Source organism: Diorhabda sublineata, chromosome 7 (genome assembly GCF_026230105.1).
Source record: "Diorhabda sublineata isolate icDioSubl1.1 chromosome 7, icDioSubl1.1, whole genome shotgun sequence".
Classification (NCBI taxonomy): Eukaryota; Metazoa; Arthropoda; class Insecta; order Coleoptera; family Chrysomelidae; genus Diorhabda; species Diorhabda sublineata.
The window spans coordinates 32,373,385-32,400,138 of NC_079480.1; the positions used below are offsets into that span (position 1 = coordinate 32,373,385).

The 26,754-nt window shown below is 34.6% G+C and overlaps 2 protein-coding genes across 4 annotated transcripts in view; both read right to left on the reverse strand.

The window, feature by feature from the left end:
* LOC130447028 (NADP-dependent malic enzyme-like) overlaps nucleotides 1–16,950 on the reverse strand; it is a 28,801-nt gene extending 11,851 nt beyond the window's left edge. The window contains exons 1-2 of one of the 2 annotated variants that reach the window (XR_008910204.1): nucleotides 16,710–16,950; nucleotides 1,521–1,674 (exon numbers count right to left, since the gene is read on the reverse strand). Coding sequence is in view for 1 of the 2 variants with exons in the window: in XM_056783633.1 (XP_056639611.1) it covers nucleotides 1,521–1,674; nucleotides 16,710–16,738 (183 nt within the window). In the remaining variant the exon portion in view is untranslated. The remainder of the gene's footprint in view (nucleotides 1–1,520; nucleotides 1,675–16,709) is intronic. The other variant, XM_056783633.1, reaches the window with a different exon arrangement.
* A 1,571-nt stretch (nucleotides 16,951–18,521) lies between these two features.
* Nucleotides 18,522–26,754, reverse strand: part of LOC130446962 (NADP-dependent malic enzyme-like) — a 56,302-nt gene continuing 48,069 nt past the window's right edge. The window contains exons 5-11 of one of the 2 annotated variants that reach the window (XM_056783524.1): nucleotides 26,284–26,492; nucleotides 24,476–24,719; nucleotides 24,228–24,397; nucleotides 22,490–22,728; nucleotides 22,257–22,427; nucleotides 21,048–21,171; nucleotides 18,522–18,898 (exon numbers count right to left, since the gene is read on the reverse strand). In XM_056783524.1, coding sequence (XP_056639502.1) covers nucleotides 18,780–18,898; nucleotides 21,048–21,171; nucleotides 22,257–22,427; nucleotides 22,490–22,728; nucleotides 24,228–24,397; nucleotides 24,476–24,719; nucleotides 26,284–26,492 — 1,276 coding nt within the window. In that variant the 3' untranslated portion in view covers nucleotides 18,522–18,779. The remainder of the gene's footprint in view (nucleotides 18,899–21,047; nucleotides 21,172–22,256; nucleotides 22,428–22,489; nucleotides 22,729–24,227; nucleotides 24,398–24,475; nucleotides 24,720–26,283; nucleotides 26,493–26,754) is intronic. The other variant, XM_056783525.1, reaches the window with a different exon arrangement.

Consider the following 26,754-nt stretch of genomic DNA (forward strand, 5'->3'; position numbering starts at 1 on the left):
AAATTCGATGTCGCGTTGTCATGGCGGAAATTCGTCCGCTTCGTAAACTGTTATTATAAAAGCTCCAGTTAGTTTTTAGCATGGTGCTATCCTCTCCCTGTGGATAACATCATGTATATCGAAGGAAAAACTGATTATGGTCTTCAGAGAGAGTTCGTCATGTCATGGACGATGATGATTAGTCTTCAGCGATTGGTTTCCTGATTCTTAGGAAAACTTCTGGTAAACAAATGCTGATGTTCCACTCAATATTGACCATTCTACGTTGCTCTAATGGAACGCTGACAACATGTCCAGTTATTTCCAAAAAAACAGACGACAATGTGCTTCGTGCGCGAATAACTTCTTTAGGATGATGGATACGTACAGCATCAATGTTTTCTGGCACAACAGCCGATTTTTGACGACCTTCACGAAATTTATCTTAAACCGAAGTGCGACCACGATTGAATCCGAAAAATTGGTTATTATTGGACCAAAAGCACGAGAGGACAAACATCTTCCGTTCCGCCTATTAACGAGTGATTTTTTTGCTGGTATCTTTTTGGCAACACTGTTTTCGACAGATCACGCGTAAATCGTGTCATTGTCAAACTTGTTCAATTTCGTCTATAATTTAATCATGAATCGATTTACGAACGATCATCGCTTACAAATTATTAAATTTTTACTATCAAAATTCATTTTCGGTTGAGAGAATGCATCACGCATTTCTTCCAATTTATGGGCAGTTTGATCGGTCTACTGAGGGAACTATTTGGAAGCTTGTGATTAAATTTCGATCCCAGTTTATATTATTGGACAATAAACCACTAACACGCAAACGTACAGTGAGGATCGAAGAAAATATTGCGGCTGTATCTGCCAGAGTTATTGATGACTGTGAAATGTCATTACTCCACTTCGTGGAAAATTTTGCGTGTAATACCTAATAAGATACGGTTGGTGCAACAGTTGAATCCACACGATCTCCCACAACGTCTAACATTTGGTAGATGGGCGCTGGCAAAGTTAGAGGAAGATCCTGGTTGAATGGATACGTCAACAAGCAAAATTGCCGCATCTGGAGTGAAGACCAGCCGGAAGTATTGCAAAAGCTACCAATGCATCCTGAAAAAGTCACTGTTTGGTGTGGATTATTGCTTACTGTGAATGGACGAGCTCTACCGTTTGATGATTGACAATTTTTTTTGCCCAAAATAGAAAAATTGGATATTGAAGCATTTATTCGTGAAATACCGACCAATATGTTGGAGAGAGTATGCCAAAATTAGACCTTGCGCATGGGCTATCTAAAACGGAGCCGCGGCCAACATTTGCATGAAATCATCTTCTAACATTAAATTATACTGATCGTTCTATCGATCCCAATAAATATGTTATCAATTTTTCCAAATTTTTTGTTGAAACGGAAAGTAATTATTTTGTGGTCAAATATCGTAGAAGATGGGCTATACGTTTGATTTAAGTGATTCCAAAATTTTATTTAGAAAGTTAATTTTACGAACTAGCCCTCGTACCTTGTTTAACCGAGGATCTCGGAGGTGGTCGATTCCCAGTACTTGACCGGGAGATATAATATCTCCAGTGATATTTCTCCTCTGCTGATCATCGGCTATAGTTAAAATTTTCAAAGTCTGAAAAAGTTGATTACGAGCCGCTCGTGCTGATGATCTGCAAAAAATATTGATATTCTGAATACTTTTAATACGTTTCCACCCAGTGAAATAAATAAAAAAAATACGCTCGTGAGTAAAATACCAACTCAAGTCACACGCTCGCGGTCAAGAGTTTCTAGCGAAAAATCTGTAGCTTTCATTATTTTTCTGATTTCAGTATCTCAGAGCCATAAGTACGTTTTAAAGAATCATTTATTAATTACTGTAAAAACTTCTTGTATAATGTTAATTTCATTTGAATTTGTAATATCTACATATATGCCAGTGGTTCAGCTCAAAATGTTTTCTGAAATTTTTCTCTTAGTATCTAATGAACTCTCATCAAAGCCTTCGACTACGCTGTTGGATTTCCACCCTTTGTGTTGCTTTATGCAGAAGAGACGCTGACGAGCTTCTGAAACAATGTCCTGTGTATCCTTCAACATAAGGTAGACCAAGATACTGAGCAATCTGTCGTACTTTTCAGCACGAGGTCCAACATTTCTTTTTGAGCAACCCGGATTTTGCTTCCATTGAAATGCCCGCCCAAACCATCCAGGAACCTACTCTAATAGCCACGTTTTCTTTAATGCAACACTGTACGAATCTTTCTCCTGGTCTTCTGCAGACTCATTATCTTCTATTGTTACCATACAGGCAGGCTCTGTTTTCATCTGGGAAGAGAACGGAGCTTCGTTGGTCGTCAGTCCAATTAACGCGTTGTTCTCTGACAAATCGTAGACGGGTTGCTGCCTGGGCTGAGGTGACTTTGGGGCCAGTAACTTGCCTTCGATGTGGTGTCTTACTGGATATTTTAACAAAATAACGCCGAAATGTAAAAAACAGAAGCCTTTCCCTTGTTCCTTTTTTTTGTATGTAAAAGCAAACCCAAGAGGGTAAACCCTATTACACTCGAGAAGAGTTAGTTTACCGCTTGGAGATGCCTGTGGATATTAATTTTGAACTTCTGTATGTTATAGAATTCGGAAAGACATGCCTTGGTAGCTGGCACATCTCCAAAGAAAGAAGTTTCGATAAATTCACGTTTCTTCTGTGCTCTATAAGTCGAATTGCTCTTTTCTGTATTGAGTCGAGAATCCTCAAGATAAACTTGGGAACGGAGCTCTAAATGTGTGCGAACAATATTTTGAAGATGGACGAACCTGGGCCTGGTGGGCCTTAAAAGCTGTTGCGGAGTATATGATCTTTTGGCCTTAAAGAGGGCTCTAAATTTTTTGAAGCTGTTTTAGCTAATTAAAGATGAATAGAGTTTTGATAAATTTTAAGCCCTCGACCTCTGAGATCAAAAATTCAACACTAACGACGAGGCAAAGGAGTTTGTGTGAACATGACAAAAAAACTAAGAATATTTGCAATTATTTTTTATAATAACTAAATAGTCAGAATGTATATCATATTATTTGAACCCTCATCGTAATTATTTGTTGGTCCTATGTGTGTGGAATTTTGGGTATAACTTGGCTACATGCCAAAACACACCATTTGTTGAATATAATTTGATGAATGCGCTTTATTAGCATCAAATTGTCAGGGTTAAACTCTACATATATTGACGATCACTGGATATTAAATTTATAGCGTTACAATTATTCTATCAAAATTATCTGATTTCAACAACATTCAACTCTTAAATCAATTCACAAAAAATAATATCTACTTCATAAGAATGTAATTACAATTGAAAGTATTAATTAATCTCTAGTGATAATTATATCTTATCTAGTTAACTGAAAAGTAATTGTATTATCAACAACCGATAGACCTAAAAGACATATACGAGGGTTGCTTAAGTTTTGAGATATAGCAACGCAAGCACGTTTGACATTTCTGATAGGTGAATGTACTTAGGTCCAATTTTAGTTTTATTTGAAGTTTAAACCTCAATTTTAAACTAGCGTTTACTGGTAAATTTCGGTTTAAATGTTACCGGCGGTCTGGAGGTAGAATGACTTTACACTCGACGATGATGATGAAGAAATTATCAACATTGTTGACGCGGTGAGAAAACTAAAAGTGATTAGTTCTAGAACGAATCTTTAAATTATTCCATTTGATTTTTAAATTAGTCATAGTTCTATCGAAAATATAATAGGTTTTGTTAGTTTCATCATTAAATTCTCTTGTCAACTTCCCTCAATTTATTTTCTTCCCAAGTTACTGTAACACATTTTTAAATTCGACTTTTCTTTTGTATTTTTTAAGAATGATAACCAATAGCACCATTCCATAGAAATTTTTCAATTCTTTGTACAACTTTCATAAACAATTCAATTTTAAAACAAATACCGAAAAAATTTTGGTTATATTTGTGACAACTAACAGAAAAATGTTTTTTTAACTGTGACCTGTAAAATAGATCATTCCAGAGTTCAAACCATGGTTTAAACTTTAGTTTAATCTCTTGTTTTACCTTAGGTTGTTTTGGTTGATGAAGCGCCATCTCGAGTAACCAGTTTTGTAAAGTACTTCGGCGCATCTATGACCCAATCCAAGACCAAAGGGAATTGCGCATCCGTACTAACGCTAAAATTTAGCCCAGCCTGGTTATAGAGAACAAAAGTGCGAAATTAAGATGACTTGTCACGTCAAACGGATGCCGGAGGGTCGAGGAGTCAAACCTGCATAAACCGGTATAAGCCATACTAAGCATAAGATGTCAGGACGACGTAGAATAGGACCTAAAAGAAATAGGCGTCCGAAAATGGCGGAGAAAAGTACAACAACGTTAAGAATGGAGGACAGTTGTTGTCTGGTAGGCCAAGGTTCTTCAAGGACTGTACCTCCAATTGATAAGTTAAGGTAAGAGATGAATGTTGCGCAGGTTAAAGGTAGGATGTTAGGTTTATGGAAGGGCGATTAGAGACTTGGTAAAAATTTAGGGATTTCGAAGAAAGAAGGATATCAAAAATATTACAAGAAGTAGTTCGTTATGGATAGAGCCTGATCGCCAGAAAATTTATCTTCCAGAATGACAACGAACGTAAACATTCCTCGAAGCGACACCGTCGCTCGATCTCAACCCGATTAACTTGTTGTGGGACAAATTTTTAGAAGGAAATAAGAAAGAAGTGTGTAGATCACGCAAACTATTGGGTGGGCAAAAAATTTTGACCGGCAATGCAAACTGTTGACGTTCAGTCTCTGAAAACGATAATTTGACAGACATGCAGCGCGGAAAGCAATAGTGAAAAGGGGGAATTCAGAACGGTAATAATATGTTATCGTAAATAATATATCAACGTTTTGTTGGGCAAAAAATATTATCGCCGTAGAAATATAATATAAATAAAATAACCAATGACAATTGATTAAATTTAAGAAATTAATAATCCTTTTTTATTAATAAAAAAAAAATATTTTCTGCTGTTCACAACTTTTTAATCCGTCCACGTAAATTCGATATAATGTAAGTACAATTTTATCACAGGTACATTTAAAATCAATTATTATCGGTAGCGCCTATTGTTGGGCAAATACAATTATCGATTTTATGAAACTATTAATAGATGTTTATTCACGAAGTTTTATATTGGAAACAACAATTTGGAACATTACATTTATGCTGATAAAAAGTCATATACATTATATCATTTGTACAGTATGCGCTAAAATATTCGATACTCTTTATTTCCATTTTATTTAAACCACCCTATAGCTCAAGGGTCAAATAAAAAGTGGGAAAGACGTACATAAACAAATAAAGTTGTAAGCTACAAGTAAACAATCGAACATTTCGATAAACTGTGAATGATATACACACAAAAATAACTTGATTTTAGCATACATTATGGTAAAGAAGTGTTGAAGTTTATTTAGGGAGTAAAAAATAATTAAAAACCACTCCTAGCGATTTCTTATTGGGAACGTGGCAACGAAAAACCAAAGTGTACTAACTTTAATATATTCCGAGCTTTCGAATACTTGTTTTCATCGTCTGGGAAATAATTAATTAAGATTTTTGGTGGTTTTGGATAGTATTAACGCTTGTATAAATTTTCAAACTCATAGGATTCGAAATTTAATATTCAAACTGACGTTGATAGAAACCGCTCATAATATAGCTGGCAAAGACTTTTCGAAAGAAGTTTCTCGTAAAGTAAGGTTAGGTTAGATTAGGTTAGGAACACCCCCACGCCCCTACTTACAACTTCCTTTTGCATCAGACATTCGCAAAGTATAAGTAACACACTATTTCGTTTTTGAACTTAAAAAAACTATGTCAAGATGACGTTTCCGCGCCCTACAAAGTTTGCAGGCTTCCGGTTGTACCAGAAGCCGACTGTAACTTTGTTATTTTAAATAGAACACCTTATATATTATTACATTTTTGAAATCTACGTAAAATTTTAGCATACTTATGTCTAAAAACTTTTTTCGAAAAATGCATACTTTTTGAGTTAATTTGTAAAAAATTTGACCGTTGCAGACCCTTACAAATTATTTTTTTACGAGAATACCCTTAAAGATTAAAAAATGGTTTTTATTCGATTGCTTTTAGCAGGGTCAGACGTATTTGATTTTATGTTGAAAAATTTCTCGTTTTATACAGGGTGTGTATAAAAAAGTTCAAACATCATAAATATAAAATCTTCATTTTTTTAAATAGAACCATCCGGTTTTCTCCATTTTAATGCATACAGGGGTGTGGGACAGTTGTAATGTATCTACTGGCCAAAACCTGCTGAACTCTAAGAACGCGTTGTTGCGGTAAAGAATTCACCCTCTATATCTCTGGCCGAACACCTGACACAATCTACACGCACTCCACGCAATTTCTGTAACACGAACAAGTTCATACTTGTACTTCATAGTTACTGTCGATCGCTTCGGCATCGCTGCCAGTACAGAAGAAGAAATTCGCGTTACTTAATTTTCACGTTTCGTATTAACAGTTTTTCACTTTTTTGGGTTACATTGTCCACGTTACTAATAGATAATCTATCTTTCCATTGATGAGATAATTTCTTTCTTTTTGAGTTTATCCATTACAACAGAAATATTACTGATTGAACAGGAAATAATAATAAGACATGTTTAAAGTAAGTCACCGCAGTTTAAATATGTCTATAAAAAAATCTGGGTGTCAGCCAACTCTCACCGAATTGCTTTGGTTTAATAATACGCTGTGATTGATATAACACGACTAGTTGTATATCTAATGGAGGTTGTGATAAAAAATTCAAATTTAATCAAATCAAAGTATTGATAAAAAATTTCAGAAGATTTTTTGAATTTTGTTAAATGATTGGAGAACTGACGCAACTTTGTAGCGCTTTTCTGGTATTCCTAGATCGTCTTCAAAATAGGCGTTTGTTTCTGCAATGCCCTTTTAATTTAAACCGATTATACTGGTCTGCATGAAAAATACCATTCTTGACAACTTCAATGTAAAATGACCTCCTTAATCCAAAGATCTTTTGCCGATTTCAACCGTTAAACATTCGAAAGCGGGTAATGAAATGTATAGCAAAGTGTATGGCAACATTGTATATAAAAGTACAGTAATACCTCGCTTTATGCGAAGGATGAGTTCCGATCAAATTTTTGCTAAGCGAGGGAGGTCAATTAAATGATAAATAAAACACATTACAAATTACTTTTATTTACTACAAGTTTACAAAAAAAAAACGAAATATATATTTTAATTTTTCGAAAAATACTGATGTAATGCTCAAGTAAAAGTTTTCTATGGATTGCCGCAGATATAAAACACAGTTGGCATCACTGTCCAACATCTCTAGATAAGAATATATCGCTGAAAGTGCCTCTTGATTATAACTTTCTTTTTTCTGGCGATTCTTCATCGTTTATTCATTAATAATATTATATGACTTATAGGCTGTAAAATTGAGGTGTTATTTGGCGCCAAAAACATAATTTCTACTTCCAAATCCCGATTTCTATATTAGTGCCCGGTCAAGAAGTAATGAAACTTTTGGAAAGTTGTTTGTATACCAGTATGAAAAAATTTTTCGATTAGATCGCCAACCAAATGGCAAGCAATATCTTTATCAGTGCCGCGCATGGTGCGGGGTGTTTAAGACTGATATACCAGCAAAGGTTTCAATTTGAAGTCTCCAGTGGCATTTTCAAAGAGTCAATAGAACTTAGGCTTCTTTAAAACCATTTGGTTAACATTCTTGTTTGGAAATAAAAGTTCGGAAAGGCATCTTTTTCCAATAAAGACCGGTTCCATCTACATATATATAATTGTATATTTGGGTATGGAATTCGGATGCAGTTGCTATGTCTGCACTTTCTGCCTGGCCAGTTATACGAAATTCAAAAACAAAATATCCCATTAAGTTGATCGGAACAGACGTTAAACAATGTTGCAGCAGAACATAAATCATTCAAACTTTTCCACAAAGCTATTCAAAGAATTACATTTTATATTATATCGATCCAAAAAATTGCTCAATATAGCCGTTACAACGATAAAAAATTGGAGAAGAAATTGAAAAGACATAGACTCACATACAGTGACAATAGATGGTGTAAACGCTCTTGAAAAACATTGCAAAAGCCTGAAATTGGAATGCTTCACAATGCATGTGGTTTTGCCAAAAAAGAAGGAAAGGAACCCCGATATCTGGGCCCATAAAGCCGGAAACTTCTATAAAATTGACGAGACAGGCTTAAACTATAAAATGCTTTCAAAGAAAACTTTAGGACAAAATTCCAAAGAGATCCACCATCCAGACCCTCCATCCGTGCATGGCACACAAGCGTCATGAGCACCAGATCAGTATTGCATAAAAGTGGAGCCGGAGAGCACAAGTCCAGAAAATGTGGAGCGAATACGGCAAACATTCCAGCACAATCCGAAAACTTCAATTCTTCAGGTTGACAACAGTTCGGGCACTCATCAACGAAACTTTTCCCAGCCGATGGATTGGACAGGATGGTCCAATTCCATGGCCACCAAGGTCTCCGGACATAACACCCTTCGACTTCTTCTTGTGGGGTTATTTAAAGGACATTGTTTACCGGACACCGTTTAATGATATTGATGACTTAAAACGCCGAAATACACAAGCTTTTAGTACAATCACAGGCGACATGTTACAGCGTATCTGACTTGAAATTGATTACAGACTGGAAGTACTTAGGGCCACCAATGGTGCGCAAGTTGAAGTTTATGTAGTAATACATACAAAAGACAGAATATAAATAAGTAGATCAAGAATGTGTTGATGAAATGACTAGAAAACATCATGTGAAAATTCGTCGTATACCGTTAAATCAATCTCATAGATCCAAGCCAAAAAGTACTTCGCCAGAAGGAATTATGTTAAAATTCTGATCGATAATATCCTTCACACCAATAATGGAGGCATTCAACATGTTTTGAATGAAAAAGGACGAAAGCGGAAACTTAATCCGGGTATAGAAGTAATAAATTACTGAGCCTCTAAGTCAATTTCAATGGTAATTTAACCTAACCTAACTCTTCAGTCTCAGAGAATACTAATAATAGTAACTAATTCTATTTTATTTTGTCAATTGTTGCTACGGAATTTTTTCTTTAAATTGTTAGTGCATCACTTTCTAATCGATACATTTTAATCATCATATTCAATGAAATTTCAGTGTTAACTCATCATCTGATGACGTCAGTGCATAGTCGTTAACAACACAATTTGCACAACCCTCGTACTCGCGATGACGCACATTTTCAACAGTTTGATAATTTTTTTATTTGTGTATATGAAGTAATTGTTTAATACATTTTATGCTTTTATCTTTGGTTAACAAAAGATATTTTATTGCATCATAAAATGAAACCCGAACCGATTTTGTTCAGTTTTTTTTTTTAAATAATAATATGCGAATGTAATATTTATTTTTAATTCTCTAATATCATACAATGCTATCCAAATATACAAATACGCGTTTGTATCTACCATCATATCACCATTCTAGTTTTCCACTAAATCGTTTTTTTATGGAACAGAAAACAAACAGAGTCAGAACAGGTGAATATGATGGATGAGGTCTAACTTAATTAGGCTAATTGCTGGAAGGGGATGGGGTTTGGTTAGAGGCGAGGACTCAAAAATCAACCATTCATTGCGGAAATAAAAACGGATTTATGAAAAAGTGATTCTAAAGCTGGAACTGGACAAAAAAAAAGTATTGAAACGAGAAAATCGCATATAATTTGAAAATAAATCTTAGATTCGAACCCAGAACTTCAGGTATGTCAATTTTGCTATGTATGTGTTAGATGTTATTGGATTATTAAAGGTTGATCATTATTTTAATTTCGGCTTTCCGGTGCTGAAAACACTTTTCTAAAAAAATGTTCGTATCTACGAGTTTGATAAGCTCAGAGTACATTATAAATACAAATTTCGTCTCTCTAAGCACCCACTCCCAGAAAAATCCACGGACGGATGAGCAGAAGGCCATTCCACCACCCAATGTTAATTCGACAGGTCGCTGTTTCGCAAGTAGACTCCTTCTTCTCCCCTAAGTTCTATGGGAGAATCGGGAGGTTTTATCTTTTTGTTAAAATTAGCCTGTTGGCTGCACAACCTTGTCTTATGGGTTGTCTGGACGTCTTAAAGTGGGGTGGGACATACTAGGGCTTATCACTTATCACCCTACGACTACCACATGTTTGGACCACTGAAAGAAGTCCGCAGGGGTCAAAAACTCCATATCGACAACATTGTAGAGAAGTTTTTGCGTAGTTGGCTGTCTGAGTTGCCCAAGGAATAACTGCAGTAAAAAGATTTCAAAGAGGTAGGTCAAATTTGTAAATTTATAAAAATAAATGAATGTGTCAGGACTTTTGTCTTCATTGTAATCAAACAATCCTCGAATAAAAAAAATAAATGTCACAATTAATCTGTTATAAAAGATTCATTTATTGTAGCGTTGATAATTTTGAAGGTATTTCAAGTGATAGGAAATAAAACAAACAAATAACCTTGACTTGAACTTCCTGAAATAATCTGATAAAATTATTATAGTAATCGCACGTGTGTAATCCCAGTGAATCACTGGTATAGTCACATCAATAACTTTCTTATCCATTTCACATTATACTAAAAAAAAAATTAAAAATACTCAATATACAGGGTGGCGCAATACAACGCGCATTTATTAAGTATAGGCTAAAAAATTAATATATAAGGTATTTATGAAATAAAAGATATGATGAATGACGGTCCTCTCGAAGACGGGACTCATCTAAACGCGGCAGATATTTTCCTTTAGCCGATTGATGTCCCTCGGATTGTCCATGTAGATTTAATGTTTGAGGTGTCTCCACTGGAAAAAATCAAGAGGCGTCAAGTCAAGGCTACATGGGGCCAAGGGATATCACCCCTTTTGGAAATTACTCTTGCAGGAAACTTCTACGTCAAAACCGGACTAGAAACATTTGATGTGTGATAAGTCTTGTTGGAACCAAGTTCTAGTATTCGCTATTATTGATCTCGCAAGTTCTGGAGGCAAACATCGCAGCATAGCAGTCGGTGTTAACGGTGATGTTTCATCCTCGTGAATCTTCAAAGAAGAAAGTGCAAATAATTCCTTTGCTTATTCCTCCTATCAATATTGTTCGTGGTCCTAGAAGTTCTTAGACGACCTTTTGGTGGTGGTGATCTCTTCAAAAGGCTTAACCCAATCGCCTTGTCAAGACGTATGAACGACCGTTCCCGTAAAACGTGCGAACACAAAAAGAGCGACGCTTGCCGTCGAAGTGATTCATAGCTACTAAAACTCCACGAGTGCAACTAACCAACCACGCTAGGCTCCCCTCGCTCACGCACCGTTTACTTGATACAATATGCACGTTCTATTTCGCCATTTGGCTAATTTTGGTCTTGAATTATTTGTGGAAGTCCAGAGAAGGTTTTGAAGGTGAATAAATATGAAAATGCTCGGAATTAAATACAATCCACAATCTTGTTTTTCCTTGATGTTTTGTCACAAATTAAATTTCTGCACCCAACTATAATATTTGGCATCCATCCTCTATGTCGATCGATACTTCAAACAAAGTGTGCCTCCTATCTTTGAGCGAAAACTTTCTTTACTTCGGTGATTTTTTGAGACTGTGACTTTTCAAGTTAATGTGCTCTGTTTTTGTTGATTTTTTGAGATAGGTACTGCAAATGTGTTTGTGAAGCAGTTGTTAGTCATTGGAAATAGTGAAGTCGCAGTGGACACCTCGACCGGATTTATCACATTAACCACAGATCTCTGTCACATCACAGACACAATATAGAAGCTTATTCAGCGTGTTTTCCCAGATATATCGCAACAGGTCCATACCCATAATTGGCGGCGTGAACGAGCAAAGAATTTTCTTCCGGGACATTTAGTTTCCTTCAAATCAATCGTTACGAACCAGGTTAACGTAATCAACTATCCCACGATTTTTTTAAATTCACTGGAATTGTCTGGATTACCACCCCAGAATTTTCAGTTAAAAATAGGATCAGTTGTGCAATGGAACAAGACTGGTTGTGAAAAAGGTGATAAATAACGTCATTGAAGCAACAAACATAAAGGAGAGGATGTCTTGATCCCGCGTATACCGATGATTCCAACGGATTCGCCATTCGATTTTACACGTTAACAATTTCCGGTACGTCTGGCTTTTGCGTTGACCATAAATAAATCGCAAGGCCAGTCGTTGGAAGTTTGCGGAATCAACTTGTGATTTCCCTGTTGCACGCATGGACAATTATACGTCGCGGGTCCGTGCGTCGGAAAACTGTGTATTTACGCACCACAAAACAAAAAATATAGTTATAGTTTAATTGTTTTCTTATTAGGTTATCTTTGTAATAGTTGAAGAATTCTTTTTGGGTCTTCGATTCAGAATCGTCGAATATGTAAGCAAAATTTAAATTTATTTTGTTCAGTTTTTTTGACAGTAGCTTGCGATTGCAGGGTTGTTGCTTAAATCGATTTATTTTTCTCACGATCATATTTGCGACAAAATCATTGGCATTTTCCCTAATTGACCCTATATCCTGTTTATTTTCATTAAATGACAGTTCTGGTACAAAATTACAACCTACAATTAACAGTACAGGACAATTTGATTAATATCAAGCGCATAAATTAATTCTAAAAAGGTTAAATTTATAAATAGAATTTTTTTTTATTGTCATATATGTGATAATTCGAATTGAAGGTCTTCAAGTTACCAAAGAGGAGGAATTTATTACATTTTTACTATAGTCATTATAAATTAAAAAATCTTGGCACACCCTTTAAAAAATATGACCAGTTTTCAATTAAGTACATTTATTACTCACATATTTTCAGTAATTCAATAGTTATTTGTATGCCAAGTTCTCATTTGTTGGACAAGTCTGAAAATTGCTAGACGAGTCGTACACAACATTTTTCAGACGACGCATAAGACCCCAAACTTTTTCAATTACACTGAGGAAAGAAAATTCATAATAGAGAATTCTAAACATTTTATTTGTTGAAGAATATAATGTACTTCATGATATTTGCAATGTCAATTTTAATTATTTCCAGAAAGTAATGTTGATTGTACCTCCAGGACAATTATTAATTTCATTGGATTGGATCCAGATGGAATACGTATATCTCTATTAGATATTGATGGAATCTCTTTAGATGTGTTTGTGTCTTCGATAGAATTTGTTGATTGATTCGTATTTGTGATGGAAGAAAGTATTCTGTTAGCAATTTCAATCTTGTTTGTTATTGAGTCATCTATATAAGCTTTAACGTTATGCAAAATCATCGAAGTGAAACTGTCAACATTGAAGTGGCTACTCCACGGCGTCCCGAAAGTGTTTTGCAGCACGGAACTGTCACTTTCACCACATGGAAAACTCAAAACGCAACTTTCGGTATGTAAATGGTTACAGAACGAACAACTTTCAGATGGCGCGTCGTCTAAAAAATACATTGATGAACGTGTCTAATTCAAGGCAAGGGCGTCGCCAACTTATGGCTAATGGGGGCAATGGGGAAATACTGGTACAGTCGAGAGCATGAAGCGGTATACTTTGGGAGTCTTTGCCTCGATGACGATTGAAATAAGTACGTTCCTAATATCAATGTATAAAACTTCACAAGACCTCGACAGCGCAATAACTAAATCAAACTTTTAAACACAGTAATAATCATTTATTTTAACAAAAATTATATTTAATTAAAACATAACCTGCGGGGATATTTTGCAAAACTTTCAGCCACTTTATCATTAAACTTATTTAGGTTTTTATTCATTATAGCTCTGTGTACAATCATGGCCAGACGATCTTCTGCCATGATGTTTCATATCCATGTTTTTAGTCTTCTAAAAGACTGCTAAAGGATCGCTCTACTGTACAGGTAGTGCTTGGTGAAGCGTTCGAAATTTTTAATGCTTTTTCCGTTTCGGGAAAGAAGAAATTTGTTTCTTTTAGGGCATCAACAACTGTTAGATTTGTTAGATTAAGTCACAATTGCTGCCAAAGTTCGGTTCGGTAAATCATAAAACTGGGCAATAGATTCGCAAATTCGTTTCCGATTTTCAGTTGTCATCTTTTGCAGCTTCGTCGGGTGTAACTTAGATAATGCGAATGATGGCGTGTTTTCTTCAGCAAAACGTACATCAAGGGAGATGATAATTGAATCCATGTATGGTGTTACTAAAGACCTTTTCCAGTATTCTGAAAAGCTTTCTGCTGAATGATTGCTTCTATGACGTTGTTTCCCCGTAATACAATGATGTAATGTCCTCCTCAAGTTCGACTTTCTCTGCAACAACAACAGCTTCCTCCCTAATTTCGTCTGTCACTTTTCCCGGATTTTCACGGTGGTTTTTAATTAAAATTAAAATTCCAGATTCAGTTTGTGTGACGAGCAAGGCTTTGGTGTACTTTTTGCTTGTACTTCTCCGTCTTTTCCTGACATCGTTGAACAACCATCAAAACCAACGCATTTATTTACATTCAGATCTTTTGTCAAAAACTCATCTATACTTTGTGCAATCGATTTGGCATCCAAATCTTTTAGCTCAATGAATGAAGTTTGATTATTATTCTCGATTTTCAAAGAAAACTGCAAGGAAATGCATGCAATTTATTGCAAGGTCAATATATTGCATAGATGAATACTGCACGTCACAAGACTCTTCCCATTGTATCATGGTTGCCATTAATGAAAAAGTAAAAGTAAACAATTTTCTAACGTCACATTAGTTAGTATAGAAAAAAAGGAGTCAGTGCATCACTAGCTATAATTATAACTAATACCTTGCTTCTGGAGGCTGATGAACATAAAAGAGCACCTAGTCGATGGTGGGCCAGGCCCTGGCTGGATAGAACAAGGAGAAACATAAGTTTAGGTATAGATTAAGACGTGAATGTGGATGAAAAAAACAATTAAAAAGCTCCTAAGGAAAATAAAATGTAAGATAACCAAGAAATTCTTGGTTACTATCAGCAGATCAGAAACTCATTTCTCCTTAGAATTGACGATGCACGCAATAAAAAATGCCATAATATTGTGCGAGATCTTGCATGTAGCAATAAACTGAATTTTATCTGCGCATGTTTTTGATCAAAAAATATTGCGTCTTGAATTGCATTGCACATTGTCTTGCACCATGTCAAGCCTCCTTAATAACCCTGCATGATTGATGTGTAAAAAAATGAAAATTTTGAAAGTTTGTGGTATTTATATTGTACAAGTTCAAAACAGATTTTCTAAAAACTTGTTTTAATCCGGATATTGGGACATGATTTTCAGAATACATACTATATATTTTTCGCAAAACAAACTTCCTAGATCAGTTAGGTTTATTTTAAAAACTGCTAGGACAGGAGTTTCAAGATTTCATGAGAATTACCCACATGATGAATACTAAATTTACACAAAACAACAGAGAAAACGTCACCCATGTGCAGTTATCCACAAGATTCTAACACGAATATTTTTTTTCAAAATAAACTGAACTTTTGCGAAAAAATGTCAATAGAAGAAACAGATAAAGACATTATAATAGACTACATAATATTACTACCAAAAATTGGAAATTAAGTGGATAAAAAAATGTTAGACATATTTTAAGATTCTAAGCTGAATAACAAAAAAATAAAGAAAAATTATTCAACTATTACAAATTTCAAGTATTGGGGGATAGTCATTCGGACTAAAATCCATATCTACAATAATATTTTTAATAATAATTTCAGCGTAATATACACTCCACCAATCCAGGCATCTTTTAAAACTAATATTTTGCCTTTTTACTGCAATTAACCAAAGGATCAATAAAATTAACTATATTCTCTTCCTTATTTTCCAATTTTTTGTTAATAGATTATTTATTAAGTATCCTTCACAACACTTACAGGAAATTTGAAAAAATGTTGGGGCTTTGATTTCAAAACGAACGATGCGCGTCAGCGCTCAAAAATAAATTATGATTTTTTTTTTGTTATAAAAATTATCGTTTTGTAAAAAAATATTAGCGGTAACTTCAGACGAGTGTAAAAGTCAATGTAAGTGTAATTTTTTATCTACACTTGGGTGTCATAATCATATCAAGCTTTAAATATTATAAATATTATCAAATAATTTTTTTTATTAAAATTTCTAATTAGATCTTGTTTGTTTTCTTATTTTCACAGTATAACTATCACACAGTTTTGAGAATACATCAAAAAATTAAATGTCAAAATAAATAAGTTGTACAGCTCAACATTAAAATGGTAATTATAAGTATTTAACAGATTTTACAAATTTAAAAAAAATCAATTCATAAAGGTATTGATAATAAGCCCGAATATTGAATGTCTCATGTATTATTTTTTTATATTTCATTTATAAATATTTAAAAATATTCACCGCACTGATAATTGAAATTTTTTTATTTATTCAAGGCATTTCTCAAATATACGATAAATATATTGTAACTTTGAAATAAATATGATCTAATACACTCCAATTATTATAAATTTTTATATTTGAATTCCTATAGAAATATAGTCAAAAATAAAAAAATATATGATGTTACTGAGAAATACTCACGTCAAGGTTTTCGGTATTGTAGATAACATGTTTATAAGTTTAAAATTCCCATAAAACGTTCATGCGAATGTTTCAATTATTTTTTGGTCCGCGAATAACCTCGAAATAAGAAGTACACCAAACACTGGTAATAGGAAACCCACTATTGGCACAGGTATTTCGATCGTTATGATTACATCACCCAGCAGCTGACTGTTTTGAGTTTTGACAAGAAATCCTATATCTTAGGTTTGTTCTTGGTAGCTGCACTGGCAAACCAGTTCAGGTAGTTTATACTAAAGCGTTCTTTGTAGCAGAACCGGCGCTAGTGTCGCTGTTCTTAGTAGCAGTGCAAAAAAACTAGTTCACCCAGTTCACTGTACTGCTTGCACTGGCGCTAGAGTCAGTTTAGTCAGTGTAGTGCAATAAGTGTAATCTGGAAACGGAGGCACTACATCTTAGTCATCGGACGAATGTAAAATATCAAAAAGTACTGAATTGTTTTCCATTATTATCAATACTACAAAGCTTGAATTACATCAAATAACCTCAAATACAACAATCAACAAATATTGCATTGCGCTCTGCACTATATCGTTTTTGAACTGCCCTGCACTAGTTCAGTTCAGTACTGTTCCAGTGCACCTACCAAAAACAAACTTTTTTTGTGTCATTGACGTCGGTTGACCAAAATGACATCTAACAGACGTCAAATCAACGACAACATGCTAGTTGGGACAAATGTTGCAAAAACGAGGAAATTAATTTATCTTTGAGGGTTTCCTTTGCGTAAACTGTTCACGTTACACAAAAAATATGTTTATTATTATTCATCTTTAAAGGAACTGAAAGAATGTCTGCGACGGTATATGTCTATTAAGATTGACTCACTTATAACTTTTCATGGTAATCAACTTTGGTCAAAATTAATGCATTATTACCAATTATTTGCCAAAGAGATTTATCAACATAAAATTAATCCCTGTAGTGATGATGGGCTTATCGTGATTAAAGATAAGATTCATGAGATTTGCGATGAATCATTAAATGATTTTGGGCTTCCTGCATCAAATAGTAATGCACATAATACTTTGGATACGTAAGAAGTGGCGTTGCGAAAGTCGTATAATGTAAATGAAGTAAACGAGTATATTACTGAATATGAACCAAAATTAGTTAATGACCAGGTGACTGCTACAAAAGTGTTAATTTTAATGAAGGAAAAATAGTTTTTCTGGATACTCCAAGTGGACCTGGCCAGACTTTTATTACTGATCTTTTTTATTAGCAGATGGACGCACAGCTCATTCCATCTATCATGATCTATAGAGCTCATGTAGAGGCTCTAGATAGGACTCATGGGTGGGATTACTGTTAGGTTTTCTGGGGATTTTCGACAAACTGTATCAGAAATAGTAACTATCTACGAATACGACAGTACGTTTGGGGGGGAAGTAGTAGAAATTTTTCTTCAAAGTTACTTTTAATAGACGGGAAAGTACCACATTTTGAAAATAAATTTGATCTTGATTACGATGTAGGAGAAAGTGGACTTTCTAGATGACCAAAGTGGCAATATCATAAACAAACTTTGTAATTGTATTAAAGTTTTGTTATATTCTAACAACTTTTAGCACTTTGTTCCAAATCGAATTTTAGAACGGTAATGACATCTTGAAGTTTCTTTATAGTATGGACACTTTTTACATACAGATGGTGCGTTCAAAGCGCCTGAAAGGACGTTCCACATGGCGACAGACAATGAGGGTAGTGAAAAAAATTAATACTTTCGATCACCAAATGGTTAGATTTACAGTTTTTTACTAAAGAAATCATCAATCGTTATCGAGTTTTTCTATCGTGCTATTCAGACTATCTCTCAATACCGGTCTAGGTGGACTGAAAGGCCCCATATTCAATTATCACACACAGTTGGATTCTAATTAGTAACTATTTGATTTAGAGGAATAGGAAACAATGTCTAGATAGAACAGTGCCATTTTACAAAATTTTTATTGTGGTTAATTTATATATTTGACATTTACAAATTGAAATAACATAACAGCATTTACAATGTAATTATTACTTGTTTTATTTGATTTTCGGAATTGAATATACCATTGGAAAAGCGGGTTCATAGTCAGTATTGTACATTTGTGCTTTAATAAATGCTTCCTTATCTTCTGGTTCCGGTTGGACCGTAGCATTACCTACAAAATAACATTGTAAGTTGGTAGTTCGGTTCACTTCAATTTATAATAGTTTCATTATACTTAGAAGAATAAATATACAGGGTTTCCCAAGTAAAATTGCCACCTACAAGAAAACTTTTGAAAGAGAATTTTTAGGATTGATATGTACGCACAGACAGATTGTGCAAAATCAATGACAGGAAAATTTTCTGGTTTTGTAGCAGGGGGTGAAGTACATCAACGTTTCTTTACTACTTCACATAGAAGTTAGATGACTTTCCCGTGGTAAATTTTTGACGCGTTTGTTTGAATTGAAGTCTGAAGTACAAGCAGTTGTCTGCGAAAACTTTAGTTGTAAACTGAATAAATGAAATAATTATGTCTTTACAAGGCGAGGTGTCGCTATTTTGAAACAGATCAATTTTTGGGTTAAATTTGACGAAACCATTAAAAGGAATATATGAATATATGCGAATTCTTCAATGAACTGTTAAATACTATTTTCCCAACAGATGCTATCTCAAAGAATTGTATATGTAACTCATCGAGTTATCTCGTGAGTCTAGAAGCAATTCACAGTCTCCGAGTCTATCACAAGGTCCAATCACGGCTTGGAAAATACTAAAATCTTGAATATTGGGACAGGAAAAAGCATGGAAACATTTGGATGCCAATCCAAACTTCGAAGCCTCCAGCACCCCCGATCTTGTGAAATTAATTTTCTGCAGATGTAAAGGAAATTGGGGAAACATGTGCGGTTGCAATAAAGCAGGCCTCAAATGCCTCGCAGTATGGAAATAACAAAATCAATTAAGGAAAATGATTTGAAGAAGAATTGCCAACTATGACTTCAACTTTAACTCCTGTTATTCTCCAAACCTTCACATTCGGCGTTGTATTAGATTCTGAGCCACAGCCTGGACGAATAAGCGTAGAATAGAAACCAAATAACTGATTGATAATATAATTATGTCGAAGATTACCTCATCAGAAAATTGTCTGTTGAATAGACCTACGGGGGATACCACGTAAAAAAAACCCGCCTACAGACTCTATTTCATAGGTGGCGAGCTTTCAGTAATAAATAAGTGAAATTGTAGGAATTGGAAAAAAAAAATTTCGAAAATAGGTTTACAATAAAAAAAAAATATAAAAGTAAGGTTAACATGTTGTTTTGACCGGGTTGTCATGAGCACTGACGAATCCGGTCAACTTTGGATCGAAATTTGAGAAAATTATAGAGAAAAATCTTCATGAATAGATCTCAAAATTGATCTGACATAATTTTTTGGTAACAATAAAAAAAAGTTATTACGCAATTTTTTGCTCACATATAAATTTGGATATATCACAAAAAGTCACATATACCTAATTGTATATATTCATATGAAAAATAAATACAGAAAAATGTAAAATACAGAACGTGATCTAAGACTGAAATTGTCAGATATTTAACCTAACTTTGAATTGCTTTGTTCTATCAAACAGCCATAAATATCCCATTAGAACATAAGAACCAGTTTGTTAAATTTATCTTGTTTTCAACTTTTATAGTCATCATTTTAGTCTTTTTATTCAAATGTTTCTATATTATATTCTATCAAATTTTATTGCTTCTTTTTAACCTGTCATTCACGTGTAGATAAATAGGGGAGTTTTCAAATTTTATCGAACCTTTCTTTTGGTTCGCGAGGAAAAAGAGGTTAGGAAACGATGATCTAAATCATTGATATACCGACTACTACCATCGCCAAACGATTAACTTTTCAAGTTGTAACTATGTCAACGTGAATTATGACATTACGCCACTTTCGCTTTCTAACTTGTAACTTCAGGTCAATTTAAGTCTATCTCTTCTATAGTAATTGAGACGCCGGATTACATGGGTAATCTTGCAATCTTCAATCATGGAAGCGTTCCAAAATTGGATGATCCTCTGGGCGTCGCTGTTCAGCATGTTAACTCACAGGTTTTCCTTCCTCGTGAGCTTGACATTTTTCTGAGGAAGTGTATTGTAGGTTTTTCTTCATTCCCATAAACCCACTGTCCAGGTGAGCGACCATTTAGGTGTTATTATTATTTTTAGTATTATAAAGTCCTCCTCTACCTCTACTTACCATTAGTAAATAATATAAACTAATAAAAATTTGACAGGGTGTATAAATACCTTTTTTATAGGCGTATTCAACGAGCCTGGTGGCAATTTTTAAGGAACAATTCACAATAGTTGTTAGTGGAGGATATATACTTCCATTCTCCAAGTCACTTTCTGAGACTAAGTCTGATAAAGCCTGAAATAAATAAAATTTAAGTATACCCCTACTTTTTTGTTGATTTATTTCTTGATTAGTAATTTAAATGACATTTATCGGGCTACGTTTTGTGAGGAAGTGACTACACCACCGTCTTGAAACCGAGACCAATTTTAAATGATTGAAATAGCTATGGCGCGGCGCTGCTATCTAGGGATGGATAATTACATCATGAATATCTGTTACTACTTTTATTCATAACAATGGGGTACATGCATATCTATTTTTGGCACCTGCTGATCGAAGGTAAAATTGAAGGAAACAGGGATCGAAAGGAAGAAAATATCTTGGCTGCGAAACATCAGACAGTAGACACGACTACAAGATATGCAATCTATAATACACACACATTGCAAGAAGTAGAGAAGCGATGGAAAATAGTTATCGCGAATATCCATTAGTGGACATGCATTGAAAGAAGAAGAAGGTTTCTGAACTAATAAGAAAAACGGTATTAGACAATGTTATCTAGATTTAGAGGACCACAATCATTTTGAAAAAGTTTCTCGATGGTGCCTCGACTAGCATGAATAATTTTTGTATTTCTGCTTAATTCAGTGTAATCCCTCCAAATACTCTTCTGATCAATTTTCTCCCAAATATCCTCAATCTTTCTTGGTCTTTTTGTGTAATTCAGTGCCATAATTTTCTATTTGTCTTATTAGATTTCTGTATATTTTCAACTTCCTTCTTCGTTAGATTCGCCAGAAGAGGTAAGCCGTGTAGCCTCCAGACAGATAGCTCACTTTGAAAAGTCGTTGCTACCTGACTGGTGAACAATCTGAGGTACAGAATAGGTCAAAGTGGTAAAGGTAGACTCACGGCCTCAGGCTCATATAAGAATGGAGGACAAGCGGATGCCTAAGAGAATTATGAATGTCAAAATATATAGCAGTAGAAAGGGGACAAACCCCCATTCGAAATTATTGTTTGATGTATCTGTTTGAATTCAGTCAGCCTATGTAAAGTAGCCCTTTGTATCCGTTTGTATACAGGTGGTCCAAATGATCGAGGTTACTTGTATCCAAAATGATAAAAAAAATCGAATCGTTGATAATACTTACCTCAGCTGCAATTAAGAAATGTTCTTCCCCAACGTGTTGGATACCAGCTGTAACTATGGCTAAGCCAATACCAGGGAAAATGTAAGAGTTGTTACCTTGTCCGGGCGTGTGAGTTTTTCCGTTAAAAGTAACAGGATCAAAAGGACTCCCGCTGGCAAATATTGCAGTGCCCTAATAGAAAAACAAATCGTATTAGAATATTGAAAAGACACTTGTACAAAAATAGGACTTACGTTTGTTGCCTTATAAGCTTCTTCGGCCGTACATTCGGCTTTATTAGTAGGATTACTTAGAGCGAATATTACGGGATTTTTATTGTTCTTTGCCATTTCTTGTAAAATTTCTGTAGTAAATGCACCGCCGATGGCCGCAGCGCCGATAAGAATCGATGGTTTTATTAATTTTACTACTTCGGTTAAGGTTCTGACGGGTTCGTGACAATGCGCGTAAACTGCTTTTTGTTCAGATATCCCTACAAAATAATATTAAGATGTAAAGGGGAAGCAATATATTTATTGTGCCAAACTTTTTTCTAATATATTACCCTGTATATCTTTCGATTCTCTCATTGTTCCTATTCACATCCAATTCAATTTGTTATAAACAATTCAATTGTTTATAAAGCTATTACTCTCAGAGACTAAAAACGTCAATTTTGCATTATATTGACGATAACTTTTTAAATATTGCTTTTTTGGAAAAAACAGTGAATACCTTTTTTGTAGATATTTTCCAACCAAATCTTTTTTATTTGAAACTTTTGTTCATATCTTTCTTTGTTCAAGAGTTATAGCTTTATAAAAAATTAAATTGTTCATAACAAATTATCGATCAGATTTGGACTCGACACCCTCGAAAAATCGATTCTACGCATTCAAAAAACGCTGGAATTGATTTTTCTAGGATGGCGATACCCAAATCTGGTCGAGTATTTGTTATGAACAATTTAATTGTCTATAAAGCTATAACTCTTAAATAAAGAAAGATATGCAAAAAAGTTTCAAATAAAAAAGATTTGTTTTTAAAAGATCTATTAAAAAGATATTTATAGTTTTATGCGAAAAGTTAATATTTAAAAAGTTATTGTCAATATAATGTATAATTGACGTTTTTTGTCACTTTCTGGGTCATTTCTTGATTCCTACATGACGTAGAAAGATTCAAAGCAGCTCATTTAAAACTTTTGAGCTTCAAAATGTGATGTGGTAAATCTGTTAAGAAGTTTGAATGTACAATGAATGTACCCGATTCGAGCGTTTTCCTATGTTTTTGAATGGGTAGAACGTTTAAAATGAGCCGCTTTAAGCCTTTCTACGTCATATAGGAACCAAGTAACCACCGATAAAGTGGCAAAAAACGTCAATTTTGCAATAATTATCCATTATATTGACGATACCTTGATAAATATCAATTTTTTGTAAAAAACTGAACAAACCTTTTTTGTAGATCTTTTTAAAACAAATATTTTTGATTTGAAACTTTTTTTCATATCTTTCTTTGTTCAAAAATTACTCGGCATCCTCGAAAATTTGATTCTACACATTAAAAAATGCTCTAAAACTGAGGGAAGTATGAAACGGCTACAGGACCCCTTAGCTGCCGTACTTAAGGGCACAATCTAAGATGATTCTTCGAGTAATTGTCGATGCTCCCTGGTATGTTTCAAACCTGATGGTACACGAAGATCTTCTAATTGCAACAGTAAAAGAAACCATACGACAGAGAAGCCAAATGCATTACCAATCCCTTACTGTAATTATTTATGCAAAGAAGAGACGACCAAAGTCTAGAAGGCGAAGAGAAACTGGCCAACAGATCTAAAATGAGGTGTGTAGGAAATCTTCTTACTGGAAAAGTCTCATTATAGCTTCCAAGTCAACAAAATAACCTTTAGAATTGTAAATTGTGATTGTTATTAAATAAACATTAAAATATTATTATCCCCTTGTTATTAATAATGATAATTATCACCTCCTTCCGGTCTCCCCTTAACTATCAGTCCTTTGGAATCCACCATCCAGATTTTTTGTTTTGCATCATATTCCGAAGTTCCTTCATTTTTCATCGCCATCACGCACAATTGAGCTATACCCAAATTAGCTTCACCCGCACCTTGGAATACAATCACGTTATCAGATAATCTATTAAAAAAAATATATATATATATATATAAATATTGTTATGATCGAAATTATGTAATTGATATTTGAATTATTCACCTCGTTTTGGTAATTCTAAGTGAAGCCAAAAGTCCGGCTACAGCAACACTTGCGGTTCCTTGAATGTCGTCGTTAAAAGTACAATAACTATATCTGTACTTTTCCAAAAGCCTAAAGGCGTTCGAATTACCAAAATCTTCGAATTGTATTAAAGTATTTTGTCCCCATCTTCGTACCACCGCCTCCATGAATTCATCTAACAATTCATCGTAATCTTGACCTCGCACTCGCTTTTGTCTTAGACCTAAATGAATATAAAATAAAGAAGTGGGGCTTAAGAGGTAAAAAATCCGTTATTTCTGAATCTACTAAAACTACGTATAAATTTGAGATTTGAAAATTTTTTTCCTCAATTTAAAGTCAAATGGTTGATGCCAAGCTTCCTTATTTAAACAAACGAGATCCTCGCACGCTGAAGTTGAGACTTGAACAAAATGGCTACAAGAATCTGGTATACAGTGGTTCTCAAAAGTCCCTTCCTCTCATTTCGCGGGAAAATTAACTGTTTCTCTAGTACATGAGATCAGGGTTGGTTGTCACATGTTATCAAAGCCCCTGGATTTAACATAATCACTGAGGAAACACTGTAGTGCCGTTTAAAGAAGACCAACGGAGGTGAAGAAACCCAAGACTGGAATTAACCACATCAGGAGGATTCCATTGCTAGACTCATTTCTCCAAAAGTTTCTACTGAAACTATGACAACATAAATCCTAAAAAAACCCTAGATATGACCTGATCTCTGGGAAAATACTGAAGCAACTTCGTACCTACTTTTGGAAAAAAACCTTCCAGACCAAGACTTGGAGGACGGTAACTAAGAGAAAGACCGCGCCTTCGCCGGTTGCAAGATGTTGAAGCGGACCTGATCCAGTTAAAGGTTCGACGTTGAAGGCACCATGCTCAGGACAGAAAGCATCGGCAGTCGATTGTTGAGAAGACCCAGGTTCTCAAAGTACTGCCTTTTAAAGAAGACCAAAGGAATGAAGATACCCAAGACTGGAATTAACCACATCAGTAGGATTCCATTGCTAGATTTACTTCTCCAAAAGAAGTTTCTACTGAAACTATGACAACAAAAATCCTAAAAAAACCCTAGATATGACCTGATCTCTGGGAAAATACTGAAGCAACTTCGTACCTACTTTTGGAAAAAAACGTCCAAAACAAGACTTGGAGAACGGCGACTGAAAGAAAGACCGCGCCTTCGCTGGTTGGAAGACGTTGAGGCGGACCTGATCCAGTTAAAGGTTCGACGTTGAAGGCACCATGCTCAGAAAGCATCGGCAGTCGATTGTGGAGAAGACCCAGGTTTATAAAGTAGTTCCGTTCAAAGGAGAATACCAAAGGCACAACAATTAACTAAGAAGGTTATGGCTTCAGTATTTTGGAACGCAATTGGTATATTGTTCATCAACTATCTCCAAAAGGGATAGACAATCAATAGCGAATACTACATAGAGTTGTTAATTGCGAAAATCAAGTTAAAACGGCCTAATATGTCGAAGAAAAAACCACTATTTCCACAAGACAATGCACCGGTTCATAAGTCGTTGGCAACGAACGAATTACACTCCGAATCCACCGTAAAGTCAAATCTGACCCTCAGTAACTAATATTTGGATGCAAGAGACACATCCTTCTACAAGCACGGCATCAAAGGAGATTATATTGATGTATAAAATCGATTTTTGACAGAAAAAAATGCGTTTTTCTCAGTTAATCATACGACTTATTGAGTGATGTGTTGTTTTTTATTATGGCTGATATTCTGACAATAGCAAGTGAGATACACGAATTTTGCATACCTATATACAAAGGATCGTTCAAGTGCGTTTCATTATTTGTACCAACATCGATAGTGATTGGTAGACATTGATGAGGTTTAATACCAGCTAGAGCGGTATAAAGGGAAAGTTTACCAATTGGTATTCCCATACCGCACGCTCCTTGATCTCCTAGACCTAAAATACGTTCCCCGTCAGTAACTACTATTGCTCGTACGTCTTCCTCTGGCCTAAAAACATTTAAATTTATTAATAACAGTATACAAAACTAAACAAAATTTGTTATATTGCAGGTCATAAAATAGCGATTACAGATGTTTTTACTTTGTAAAACCATCATCGGCTTACAAATGTAGATAAGGAATACATCATTAAAAATTGTACAGAGTTAATACAAGCGAACTTAATTTCAGTAAAATTAAATGCTAAGATGAATTAGTTGCTTTTAAATTTTTAAAACTAGAGTAAAAATGTCTAGACTAGATTGTATAT